The sequence below is a fragment of the Bombyx mandarina genome, chromosome 07 (genome assembly GCF_030267445.1).
Source record: "Bombyx mandarina strain Sakado chromosome 07, ASM3026744v2".
In the NCBI taxonomy this organism is placed as follows: Eukaryota; Metazoa; Arthropoda; class Insecta; order Lepidoptera; family Bombycidae; genus Bombyx; species Bombyx mandarina.
In genome coordinates, this window is record NC_143214.1 from 12,529,416 (window position 1) to 12,543,298 (window position 13,883).

Below are 13,883 nucleotides of genomic sequence, written 5' to 3' on the forward strand. Positions count from 1 at the left end.
CCGCACGGGTAGGTACCACCACCCTGCCGATTTCTGCCGTTAAGCAGTAATGCGTTTCGGTTTGAAGGGTGAGGCAGCTGTTGTAACTATACTGAGACCTTAGAACTTATATCTCAAGATGGGTGGCGCATTTACGTTTTAGATGTCTATGGGCTCCAGTAACCACTTAACATCAGGTGGGATGTGAGCTCGTCCACACATCTAAGCAATTAAAAAAAACGTAAAACATTTATCTTAACCAGTTACTAGTGTCTTACTCGGTCTATAATTCAGCTCTGACTGTCCAGGTCAACATATTTGTTTCGCGACGAGGAGGAAGAGAAGTGATTCTCCGAGAGTCCGGAGTCAGGGTTGGGGCAGGTGGCGCGGCTGGCGGTGGCCGTGCTGGCGCCCTACGCGCTGTTCGCGCTCGCCTACGCGCTGTTCCTGCGGCCCGCGCCCGCCCGCTCCGGCACCTTCCGCAGATAGGGCTGTCCTGTGTCGACCACGCATCGCCAACTCCCCTCTAACCTGTCCCGAATTTTAAGCTGAATCTCAAAATTAACTTCAGTGATTATGAAAATTATAGATCGCCCCTGTCTGATAGTCATAGTCGTAACGGCCTGCACTATAGCACACTTCTTTGTAATTCACTACATACAAAACTTTTTTTTTTTTTTTTTACTACATACAAAACCTACTTACCCTTCCATTATTGGACATAATGAGAGTCTATCTAATTCGCGTCCCCCACTTAGGCCAATAATGAACTTGATCCAAAATAAATCGGTTCAACTCATCCGAAAACGGTGAACAATCTTCTTAGATTGTTTAATACGACACCTCGTACCACTCCATCTCGCTATTCCAATGCTATTTGATTATAGTAAATGCCTTGATACCAACCTCTGCTTAAATATTTTTCCCGTGTGCGTAATACCAAGTCCGTGAAAGGTGTAAATAAAGAACAAATTGCATCTAAATTGCGTTTAGATGGTATTTCAGCCGACTCGGACTAAACAAAGAATTAAACTGTGGGTGTTTTGTGAGAAAACGGAACATTCAATCCCAATATACGATACGAATAATGGTTTCCTAAAAGTAACAAACGAGGGTACCTAAGAGACTCATTCAAATTCTGACAACCGGTCCGCGATGAAAACATTTCGCGACTGAAAAATCTTATGAGAGAAAACATTCGGTCTAATCAGAACCGTGCAAATCATTTTACATTCGATAGTGAAGTTAAGGAATATAAAATACGAGAATTTTCGATAATTTTTACCAGAACGGATCCCAAATACTCTAATGATTGTATCGTTAATGATTGTACGGATGTCAGTAGCGCCATAAGACCAGTTATTATATAGGTAACTCATTTAGTTTAAAAACATGATCAATAGCTGTTTATAATTTCACCAGAATCGGAATCATAATTTTGAGTTCGAATGCTACTTGAACAATTTGATTGTTCATTTTCATCTTTATTGTCTTCTGCTAAGAGATTTTTCTCAATCAACAAATTTATCGAACATTCAATTTTATGATTCCGGTAATTTATAAAATTCTTGTCACGTTAATAGAAATTAGAGCTCAATATTGTAACTTTAATAGACGTTAGGTAATAGCTAATTTCAATACTTCATTAAATCTAGAACTTAAAATTTAACAGTAGGATTTTTTATTAATAATGTAAAACTCGTCTATGAGACAAAAGGAATTTATAAAAAATCAAGTATTAAAATAATCATTCTTAGTTAGGCTTAGTTAGATAGTACATTTAAATTACGACTAAGTGAAGTGCTCATTGAAAATGATAAAACTTTACCTTTGATTCATGCTGCGACTATTATCAAATTCTGAAATTAATTTGAAAACCTCATTTCAGATCTCCGAAACACTGAATTAAAATCTGATAGTTAATTTGATATCTACACTCATAATTAATGATAGAAATATAAACAAATAAACGCTTTGTATCTAAAAGGAAGAACAAAGGAAATTATTTATTTAGATGACCTTTAGTATTACGCTCGGAGATGGAGAGCCCACAGCACGTCTGATCTAAAAACTTGTTACCGTCGATTGAGGATGACATTCGTAATACCCGGAGCACAAGAAATCTAATGCTGAGGATTCTATTCACATTGTTTAGGGTTAGAACGGAGAATCCGAAGAATAAAATCCAGAGTCGCACTATGGCTAAAAGATGCTTAAAAATATGACATTATTAAACATAGCATTAAAATAAATAAGATCAGTAGCAGCCCTATCTATGCATCGCAAAGTTTTCGCTCTTTTGGCGATTCCCACATTAAATTTTGTCATTTTTAATGAGTATAGTGGCTGATGTAAGTGTAAATAGTTGAGCTTAAAAAACTCTACACCTGTGTCGCTCACTGTATAGATATAACGTTAGAATTTTATCTGAATTACACTTTTTAATGATTCATCCTGTAAATATTTTGTATGGTTTAACAGGACATGTCTCATTGTTCCAATCTTTAATGTTAAGACGAAAAACGCGTCAAATATTTCAAACTCTACCTTTTATAATTATTTAACATCACATTATTTACACATCAATAAGCTGAGTGTGATCCTGAGAGCTCTTGGGCATTGCTATATAAAACTACTAAAAGCAGCAGCAGACGTGAAAATATATAATATTTATACCTAACTTATAGAACTCCGATAATTCATTCTAAATATCTTTGCAAATAAAATGTTCGTATCCCGAAGAACAGAAAGCAAATTAGAGTTAGCCAGTCTATTCTAGTAATAAACTAGTATACTGATAGCTCCTAGTCAAGAGATTTGAAGTTTGAAGGAAATTACAGCTTAAAAAACTTTAGATGTACATCAGTCTGTAACAATATTTTTAAAATTCAATACAAAAAATAAGAAGAATATTATTAAAATTACACGAATGCCACTTTCTAAATTCAATATAATTTCCCAAAAAAAAGTTTTGAATTATTAGTGTATCTTAAGGGTAAAGTAAGGTGAGGTAAGGGTAGCTTTACACAACACTAACCATACTCGATCTGGTTTGCTAGTCGATCTTTGATTTGACGTTGATTCGATCTCTACAAAACTTTACAAGATCAGCGGGTAGATCAATCTGAAGATGTCTTGGAAGTTTCGCCCAAAACGATCGAGCCATTTCGGAGCCTAACACAAGTGTATAATTCTACACATCGATCTTCATACGCAGAGTGCAAAAGCTTTTATGATCCGCACAGTAAGTCCGTGGAGTTGTCCAACATCCCTATGTTTGCTGCTAGGAGCATTGTTCCAACTCCATACAAATTCGAGTTAACTTTAACGCGATCGAGAAGTTAAAAAACTCGCACTAACTACACAGAGATTAACTTGATAAACAAATTTCATGTCTCCAATGTGACTTTGGCTGTGAAGACGTGTCCTGCTAAGCACAACTCGATCTATATTTTACATGTTTTTAATTCCGAATGTATCATTAATATAACGCCGCTGTGTTCGATATCGAAGAATTGTATATTTTTAAGAATAAACAACATATTATTCATTAAATTACAATAATTTCCTCCCGGTAATAAAGAATTTGTGCTCATTTTCTCTCTCTTTCCGTCCTTGGTTTTTTGTAATTTTTTCAGTTGTTAATATTTTAGTATAGTAACTTTAATTATAAAATATCATAATATTAATTACCTATTATAACACAATTTAGATGTGTCCTTATTAAATTATTGGGCTGTGAATGTTGTGTGTTGGAAGCCTGAGCGAGTCGTTTTTTTCGCGGTAGGCCTTTGAATCTTATCTCGGGATATTAAATCGAGTCGTGAAAGGTTATTTTATTTTAATTAGATTTCGATTAATACGCAACATTTATCTTTGTAATTAAAGGCGTGTTTTATTTTTTTATTACCCGAGCAGACAGACGAGCATACCGCCCACCTGATGGTAAATGGTTACCGTCGCTCATGGACATCAGCAGTATCAGGGACAGAGCCAAGCCGCTGCCTACCGCTTAATACTCTCCACAAGCCTCGTTTGAAGAAGGACATGTCATAGCGCTCGGCAAACACCGTGGAGGGGAGCTCATTCCAAAGCCGGATGGTACGTGGCAAAAAATATCTCTGGAAACGCACTGTGGATGACCGCAGTGGCTCCAGGTAGTATGAATGAACTCTACTCTGGTGGCGGGCGGTGCGATGGTAAAAAGGAGATGATGGTATCATCAAACAATGCCTCAGAGCACTCCCCATGGAACATACGGTACAAAATGGTATTAGCATAAATAGTTCGATGTTTTTAAATGAACTTCAATTAAGTTTACTCCATTCAAATAGCTGAAAATGTACCTTGAGCTGAGGCTTGTGGAGAGTACTCAACGGTAGGCAGCGGCTTGGCTCTGCCCCTCACCATCAGACCAACCAACCAAGATATATACTCGATACTTCAGACTTATAGGTACACTATGGTTCTATATCGATATGATAGCTATCAAAGTGATCGATTATTAGAAATATTGCTTCAGGAGCTTAACAGTATATGAAACGGTGGTAGGACCGCTTGTGACACTAGTCCGCTCGGGTAGGTACCACCGCCCTGCCTGTTTCTGCCGTGAAGTAGTAATGCGTTTCGGTTTGAAGGGTAGGGTTGCCGTTGTAACTATACTGAGACCTTAGAACTCATATCTCAAGGTGGGTAGCGGCATTTACGTTGTAGATTTCTATGGGCTCCAGTAACCACTAAACACCAGGCTATGCAATAAAAAAAACTCTCACGTAAATCGGTCGGTAACCGAACAAAATTGATTTTTCAACAATAAATAACCTAAAAGTTTACCTCTCAAATTATAATATAACTCGACTGTCAAATTGGTATTTGTTTCATTAAAATGGTTTTTTTGGCGCTATCAAATTTAAAAATTTCAATTTTGTTTCTGTGTAGTAAAATATATAATTTTAGGCCAAATGTGAATCTTCCAAAGCACACATTTTACATTACATCCACTTCACTTTTAATTTCCCCGAATATATTATTTCAAAGTGCAATACATATATTGTTAATATAAATGTCGGAAATATTGACTTCTGCAGTAATTGTAATGTAAATAATGGATGTATGCGTGCATGCTATTGTCTGTCTTCATTCCCAATGGTTTTAAAATGGAATATGTAAAAGATGCCACGTAAAAAAGATTTTAATAAAACATTTACCCGTCCTTAATGATTTTTATTTGATGATCCACATTATAATATGTTAGTAATGGTCGATAATTTTGTATAGTTTTTACATATTATGTGGTATAATATAATAAATGAAAATTGATTAAAATATTAGTAACAAAGTAATATAAATGTTGAATAAAAAACTGTTTTTAAATACTAAGAAAAAGCAAAAAGCAATTTTATTAAATGCCTAGTTCTCTGAAATACTAATATAATTATTCGAAAGATGCATTTGGAAGTTATCATTTTGAATGTAATTTTATGGATAGGTACTATTTATTACTAATAAAACCTTAAACAAAAATTTGAATCAAATATAATATCTATACAATAAACTCAATTATGAATTCTTGATACACAATTACGTGATATATGTTTTTAAAGATGAGATAAAGTTACGAAACTTATTTAACAATGTTACTCAAAGGAATTAAAACAGATTGTTGATACAATGAGCACCGTCGATGGGGTTCGATATGATTTAAGACTGGCACGCTAGAAACTTCTCTGCTTCATTCTGTAACAAGGAAAATATTTGTTAGTTTTTACTAAGCAAAAAGGATTTGATACTTTTTGGCGGGAACGCAAAACGCGAATGAGTATTTTGAATTGTTTTACTTTATTAATTCAGTGTTTTTTTAGGTGTAAACGGGCAATAATGGTGGCTTATTAATCATTTAGTATCTGTGAAAACGCAAAGTATGAGAAAACGAAACAAAGTCAGCGAACGTGATTTCTCAGGTCCCACCAAAATGTCCACTGAAATCGCAGTAAATTCCCACCATTTTACTGGAAAATCGTGTCATTTGATCTCTTTTCATCATGAAGTCCCAATTTGAATATGTACTTGTAATAAAAATGATTACACGGTCATTAGTAATATTTACACACCTTGATCAGTTTGTAAATAGTATAAACGGAATCTTCAGAGGAGCATCCATCGTTTCTGTAGTCGGTGGCCTCTGATCTCTTGCCCTGGCCCCAACCTGGAGTAAACGTCAGCTGAGCTTCGCAGACCAACAAGGCAGCGGACAGAATCAACACAAGTACCAAAGCGCGACCCATCGTCTTCAATGTCTTCCTTCTCTGGTCTTTAACAACTGAATGATGATCAGACCTGAGTAACGCCTTTTATATGAACAAAATTAATTAGGAACTTAGGTTTTTTATATGTATTCTCAAATCAAATGAAACCATAGTACAAATTAGGAACGGACATGTCTTGGAAAATTTTACTTATGTTGTGGTGAGTCTTTGATTGGTTGTGGGAGGGGATCTGTTTATTATTTTTTTGTTGTAATAATGAATTTTAGTGGAATTTCCTTCCGCTTCCTTGGGCGTATGATAATTTATGATAATTTGTTTTAAAATACGAAATTAAATCAATTGTATTTATTTTAAAACAAACACCAATGAAATTACGGGGTAAATATTGTTTTTATACTAACTCAACGCAATCGGGACATGAACTCCCTTCGTTGTCCCTACCTTTTCGCTGGTAGTCTAAGGGGCTATTGCGGCTACATCTGGACGGGTAGGTGAGCTCACTAACTCAATCTAAGAGAATTTGCTAACACTAGCTCTAGCAAGAACAGTGCTTTGCTGAATCTACCACCGGATCGGAATCGCGACCCACTGATAAGATCCGAAGGGAAACTCAGTGGGCTGTGTCTACGGTTTAGTACGAGGACGGTGCCCGGTGATTGAAAGTCCTAAAAGCAGCGAGAGTGAATTCGGGGGATCCGATATATTTCGGGCGATGGCAGCTTTGCGTCGCGGTCAGATAACAGGCATGAGGCTCTTTGAGACCTCGGCTACAGTTCTTCCGCGAAATGCTAAGTTCATGCACGGAATATTACTTATTGCCTTGTAAGAGACGAATAAACATTTTTTAAATACAATGCTATAAAAATATATGTTTAAAAAAATAACTCTTTGAATAAATATCAATTCTGTGTGATAACACATACATAAGTATATTTTTTTTATTGCTTTAGATGGGTGAACGAGCTCACAGCCCACCTGGTGTTAAGTGGTTACTGGAGCCCATAGACATCTACAACGTAAATGCGCCACCCACCTTGAGAAATAAGTTGTAAGGCCTCAAGTATAGTTACAACGGCTGCCCCACCCTTCAAACCGAAACGCATGACTGCTTCACGGCAGAAATAGGCAGGGCGGTGGTACCTACACGTGCGGACTCACAAGAAGTCCTACCACCAGTAATTACGCAAATTATAATTTGGCGGATTTCACTTTTATTACACGATGTTATTCCTTCACCGTGGAAGTCAACCGTGAACATTTGTTGAGTACATATTTCATTAGAAAAATTGGTACCAGCCTGCGAGCTTCGAAGACCGGTGCATCACTTCAACACGAATGCTCCGGACGTCTTATCTTTTAGGCCACGACGACTTCAAATGGGCTAAGTACATATTTTGTTAGAAAAATTGGTACCTGCCTGCGACATTCGAACATCGGTACTGTCGCATCGCTCGATACGAGTAGGTACAAGAGTCTCATCCACGACGATTATCCATCCATCATTTAGGCCACGACGATTTCTTTTTCGATTCCTTAACACAATATAGTAAGTTCAATTTTCCTTAGAAACGCAAGCAACAAAAATTTTCCACGGTCGAATTCAGACGCTTATTTAAGTAGCGTAACGTCACCAACTAATGAAAGAACCTAGAAGGCTTCATTAATTTCCACCACAGCCGTTCAGCCGTGTATAAAAGGGCCTGTCAACACCGAATCATCATCAGTAGCTGTTTCGAAGTCACTCAAAGAACTAACTCAGCCAAAAATGTACAAATTCACGATTCTATTCCTTGTTTTGGCTTGCTTCATAATGGCCGAAGCCCAACTCACTTTCACATCCAGCTGGGGTGGAAAGAGGGCTGCCATCGCCGGCACTGTGTCCTGCAGGAACGATGAAGCCTTGGCGTCTATTTATAAACTTATTCAGGTAATTTTATATTTTATTTATTTTGGTTTTAATGGCCCAATATGGCGAGCTGACAACCCTGGTTATCAAAATCTAAAGATGCTGCAATCCTGAAGTGAATATTATCTCCTACTTCACTTGTGATCGTGCTATTGTGCAGGAATTCAATTGTACAAGGGCTAACCCTGGCTTCCATAATGAACTTGATGGGACGAGTGGTATACTTATTATTCATAGCCCATCGTCATTATACATTCATAAGAACAAAATCATCAAAACATAACCGCACTCTCAAAAGGTAAAATTTAATATCAGTTTCAAACTGTAAAATCTTATTTTAAATCAGTTTGGAAATAATGAATTTGTCGAGAGGCTCGATACAAAAAAATTTGAAACATCATTTGATTTAATATTTTAAGCAATGTTGCTTATTGTAAATGATAATGCGGGGTATTCTAGTTTTTCCTTACCTCTTCGCTGGTAGTCTAAAGGGCTATTCTAGCTGCACATACGGGTAGATGAATTCACGGGCTCAAACTGAGAGAATTTGCTAACACTAGCCCTAGCAAGAGCAGAGCCTCAGAGAATCTACTACCTAATCGGAATCGCGACCCACTGAGAAGTTCCAACGAGAAACTCAATGTGCTGGTTTTTTGCATAAATTGCATTCTTAACTCGATACTTCAGACTTATACACTATGGTTCTATATATCGATATGATAGCTATCAAAGCGATCGATTATTAGACATCTTGCTTCATGAGAACGGGAACTCCTCATCTACGCCGTTAACATTTTAAAATTTTGCGACTATTAACAATCTACATGTCAACCGTTTCTATAATTTACCACTCAGTGGTGGATCGGCGTATTGTCAACCCCTCCGGGTAGGTACCACCACGTATTTATGCCGTCAAGCAGTAATGCGTTTCCGTTTGAAGGCTAGGACAACTGTTGTAAAAACTGAGAATTGAACTCACGGCTAAAGGTGAGTGGCGGCATTTACGTTGCTGATGTCTATGGGATCCGGAAACCATTTAACACCAGGCGGGGCGTGAGTTCGTCCAGCCATCTAAGGAATAATTAAAGATCTATTCATCAGTATGTAATGCATTTATTCTTTATTGCAGAATGAAGCTGAAAAACTCCTGCTATGCCAGAAGCCTTAAGCCGACAACACCGAAACGGAAACACCGACAAAATGCCTTTTAATCATTATATTATATTCTCATAATCACTGAAATGTATCCATAAAGTGTTCTACGCTACATTTACCTAATAATAAAACAGTTTAAAAATATTAACTCGTGTCTATTCTGATAAAATTCTTAGTAGCACCGATGATCAGTCTACCGTGGGTATTTGTTTATTTGGGAAATAAACAGTAAGATTCATCCACATACCTTTATATTATTATCTATAAATAAGTAATTCTTCTGTGTGTGCACACCTGACTGAACTCCTCCTAATCGGCCGGACCGATTCTAAAGAATATTTTATGTGCGTTCAAATGGATTCGAGAAAGGTTTAGATTTACAATTCGATTCAATACAATTTTGATATTTTCCAATTTAAGACGTGTGTACGGGACAAAGTCTATGCGGTTCTGTTACATATGCTTCTCAATTATAACGCAATATATATAATAATGCAGACTAAGGCATTATTGAATGCATCGTCTCTATATAAGACGATTTATTGCTAAAGCGCGGCAAAACAGAATTGGCTTTAGTAGCGGAAACACACATCGTTTGTACTATTTCTTTAAAATAAACTCAGTGTCAGTCAGTCTCCTTTTTTTTAAAAGAGCTCCTGGATCCACCCCGTAGCAGTTCGTTAGTTAAAGCCCCGGGTAGGTGCCACCACTACCTGTGTATTTCTGCCGTGAAGTAGTAATGCCCAAGACCTACACCATTTTGGAGGAGTTAAAAAAAAACATTGGACTTCCTTCCTTCCTAACACAGTGAGCAAGACAAGAATGTCAATGTCCTCTGCTGCGATAGTCACAGAATCAAAAGATTTGGATGGAGTAAGCGCAGAACGGACAGTCACTGTATCTGCATCTGATTTAGCCTTTGATAGAGCAGGTTTGAGAGGATCTAATAAATTTGCTTTGTTCTTTTAATTACCAAGTAATTTATCTTCGGATAATACTGGTACTGTGCTCTTATCCGCTAATTTCTCCTGTCAACTACCACTTGATATCTTTAAGTAGCGTCAGAACGCTTCTTCGACAAAGCGGCGTGACACGATAACCCTCTTATCGTGGCCGCCACTAATTATAATACTCCACTAATTTCAATAATTATAATACTACGGCTCAGGCAATGGGGCAACGCAAAGCCGCCGTCGCCCATATCTTGTTGGTTTCCCCTGTATCCAGTCTCGATGCTTTTAAGCCTCTTTTTTTCCTACCTAAGCTAATAATAACCTTGAGAGGCTATTTCAGCGTAACCTTAACTAGTAGGTCAGCTCACGGGGCTCAAAACTGACGACGTTGCTAACACTGGCCCTAGCAAGAGCCGTGCTTCGCAGAATCTACCACCGGATCGGAAACGCGACCTACTGAGAAGATCCGGCGTGAAACTCAGTGGGCGGTGTCTGAGGGTAAGCCTCTCAAGCACCGGTCACCGTCTCCGAACTAGTCAATTACGACGAAGAGTTCGGCGAGCGAACTAAACCACAGACACAGCCCACTGAGATTTTCGCCGGATTTTCTGTGGGTCTTCGGTAGTCGATTTTGCGAAGCACTGCTCCTGCTAGAGCTAATGTTAGCAAATTCTCTCAGATTGAGCTCGTGAGCTCACCTACTCGTCCAGGCATTGCTGGTATAGCCCCTTAGGCTACCATCGAATAGTTAGGGGAAAAAAAACTACCTAGTTTGTTTTATGTCAACCAATCTTACTTTCATTTATTAGTAATACAAAATTAATTAGATACATACAATTAAAGTTAGTTCAAATATCAGTTAGGTCAGTAAATTATTGTCCAATTTTTGTTTATATTCTGGCCAATCACAACACACACAGGTGGCGGGCTAACATAGTGGATATTGGCTTGACAGTGCATCAAAATGCAACTGCTGAGAGGATTTGATTATTGTAGTCAAGGGAGGCTCTACAGATTATAAAATAATATTGGTGGCAGTCTTGTGAGTCTGCACAGGTACAACCACCATGCCTATTTGTGCTGTGAAGCAGTAAGGGTGGGGCATCTGTTGTACTGTTAAAACAGAGACCTTCAAACTCTTGACTCAAGATAGTTAGCAAAACTTACATTGTATTTATGTACATTGTATATTGGGCTTCAGTAACCACATAACAAGTGGGCCGTAAGCTCATCCACTCATCTAAACAATAAATATATATAAATATAAACTAACCACATCCAATTTTTTTCAACTCATTCGTAAGGTATAAGTATTTGTTTTTTTTTATTGTGTGCAGAAAAGGCTTTTGAAACCTGCAGTTTGCAATAGATCAGAACAGATTTAATACACGATAATAAGATAATGGTAAGTTGGAAGCATAATGTACGACCATGAGTCTAGGCTAAACCTCAAATATACTTAAGGTGACTGCATAGTATATTGCTTTCATGACAAACTTACAAGTTCTACCATAGTTCATCCCCTTCTAATATACATTACTGAAATACAGGATTCTGTTGTTGTAATAACAGCATACTTAATATCATAAAAGGTTTACTTAGTTATTTTACATCCTACTTATGAATTACTTTATTTAAATTTACAGTCAATAATCTTATCTACATTTTTATTTTTATTAATATTAGGTCAATTTTTATTTGTTTTATTTAAGAGGCAGAAGGTGACAGAACTTGTGTAACTCCACTTGTATCTAAAGACATTCTACTGGATCCTACATGTAAAACATCGTCTTCGTCTAGCAGCTCTCTCATCCGACGCTTGTAAATCTCACTGTCAGGGTTATTTTCTTGGTTCCGACATTTGTCTAATTTCTTCTCTATAAGCCGTACTCGTTCTCTAGCTGGTGCTTCTACCATTTTCACTAATGATCGAATCTTTCTTACAGCTTCAATAAGTATTGCCAATTTATCACGTCCCGCATCTCTAAAGAGTATGTCTGTCACGTAGCTATCCAAGTTCTCTTGTTCCTTGCTCGCTGCATGGAGTACTGCAGCTAAAGCAATTTGTGACGGAGCATACAACAAGCACGCATCAGTTAAGAACACCTTTTCTAGGAACTCATCAATACCACTACGAAGACGTTCAGGATTAGCCAATGAGCATCTAGTTTTAATGTCTATTAGGAATCCTTCTACTGGTCTGAAAGGATTATGTATGGTCAAATGGTAGTTTAATTGTTGCATTAGCAATAATTCATTGTTTAGTATTATATCTGATGCTTTTTCTCGATCTCCTTTGATATTGGCGACGAATTGCCCGATAGAAACGTTAAATTCTTCAACTTTACACGCTAAATACACGCAAGTGGCTAAAATTTCTTTTGGATGATAGTCCATTGTCGAGTTGTATAGATAAAATCGTTTGAAGTAGTGAAAAGCTGTGCCCACCACCCCTTTGGGCATTGGAGGTGTGAATCTCTTGCAGAACTCTTTCAGATGGAGTTCGTATTGCTTTAAAAGCTGTCGTTCTTCATCAGGAGACAGGAAATACGTGAAACGTTGTTGCTCGTCGATGTGCGAGTTCTGTCTCGCGTAAAAAAAAAAATTGTGTTTTTCACGTAAGCGTGCGAGTTCATTTTCATCACTGAACGTCCAAAATTTTCTTTGAGAGCTGGTAGAAAACATATTTTACTTGGAAACTAAAAGCGGATTGTAAAATCTTCAAATTCAGAAGTTTGCGACTATCGTTAAAAGTTTGACATTTAAGGTGACATAAGCTATATATGACATTTTTAATTTTGAGCTTTTGTTTCTTATTGGCCGCCTCCGGTAAATTGTTATTCCAAATAAGCGAGGCGCATCCCATATTACCTTTGCCAGTTTGTGGTTACCGAAGCCTGAAATAAGTCTAGCCCTATATGATTAATCTATTTAAATTTTTAGCATTTTAGGTTAGACATATTTCACTTGTAAAGGTTTCTGAATACATTCCGGACTAAATATAGGATACTAGATAAACGACTTCGACACAATTTTTCAAACTATCTAATACCAACGTCTGCAAGCAGCAATAACCATTTCATACCAAATAAACTAGATGCAAAAAGTTCCTTTGCAAGTCTAGGTGGCCAAAAAGTACTGACTCTGGTTTTTTCGATAAATAATTAATCATGGAGTTAATAAGTACCTACATAATTAATCTATGTTATAATTTTACTGGAGCTGAGATTGCATGGAATAAACGGAGAACAAATCTTTTGATAGCATCGATTTTTAAACTGAAGTAGATTGTCGTTCCTCGTGTTTTATTTATCATTTAAATAAATATTTAGTCTTCAAACCAATAATGCTACAGATGTTGGCCCAGATTTTTTTTTTGGCTCAGGGTGTAGTTCATTACACAGACTAGGGTTCTTGGCTCTATCTCTACAAGAACAGTGAATTACATGAGCACTACTTCTAGATTGGTGCGCCGACGCAATAGTGGCATAAACAAGCATTTTCATTTTTACTGCTTCCAGCTTCCTCTTCCGTACGTTAATTGCTCAAAGGTCCACTGCAAAAAGCCGATTGTGTACCCAGCCAGTTAATCCTGCTGCCTCTAACCATCGCCGTCAAATATAT

The 13,883-nt window shown here is 37.3% G+C and overlaps 4 protein-coding genes across 9 annotated transcripts in view; 2 read left to right on the forward strand and 2 right to left on the reverse strand.

The window, feature by feature from the left end:
• The window catches only part of GluClalpha (glycine receptor alpha 1), a 47,771-nt gene extending 42,580 nt beyond the window's left edge, over positions 1-5,191 (forward strand). For all 6 annotated transcript variants that reach the window (XM_089728833.1, XM_089728836.1, XM_089728832.1 and 3 more), the window contains exon 11: positions 288-5,191. In XM_089728833.1, coding sequence (XP_089584959.1) covers positions 288-327 — 40 coding nt within the window. In that variant the 3' untranslated portion in view covers positions 328-5,191. The remainder of the gene's footprint in view (positions 1-287) is intronic.
• A 322-nt stretch (positions 5,192-5,513) lies between these two features.
• Positions 5,514-6,293, reverse strand: AKH2 (adipokinetic hormone 2). The gene is made up of 2 exons (XM_089728838.1): positions 6,090-6,293; positions 5,514-5,715 (listed from the first exon to the last, which is right to left on the reverse strand). The coding sequence occupies exons 1-2, from the start codon at positions 6,261-6,263 to the stop codon at positions 5,680-5,682; spliced, it is 210 nt and encodes a 69-aa protein (XP_089584964.1). The 5' UTR covers positions 6,264-6,293; the 3' UTR covers positions 5,514-5,679.
• A 1,657-nt stretch (positions 6,294-7,950) lies between these two features.
• AKH1 (adipokinetic hormone 1) lies at positions 7,951-9,450 on the forward strand. The gene is made up of 2 exons (XM_089728573.1): positions 7,951-8,172; positions 9,281-9,450. Exons 1-2 carry the CDS (start codon positions 8,011-8,013, stop codon positions 9,317-9,319), a joined length of 201 nt encoding a protein of 66 aa, XP_089584699.1. The 5' UTR covers positions 7,951-8,010; the 3' UTR covers positions 9,320-9,450.
• Positions 9,451-11,030: 1,580 nt separating this feature from the next.
• On the reverse strand, positions 11,031-13,147 carry CycH (cyclin H). Its single transcript, XM_089728839.1, has one exon. It carries the CDS (start codon positions 12,942-12,944, stop codon positions 11,967-11,969), a length of 978 nt encoding a protein of 325 aa, XP_089584965.1. The 5' UTR covers positions 12,945-13,147; the 3' UTR covers positions 11,031-11,966.
• Between the last annotated feature and the right edge of the window lie 736 nt (positions 13,148-13,883).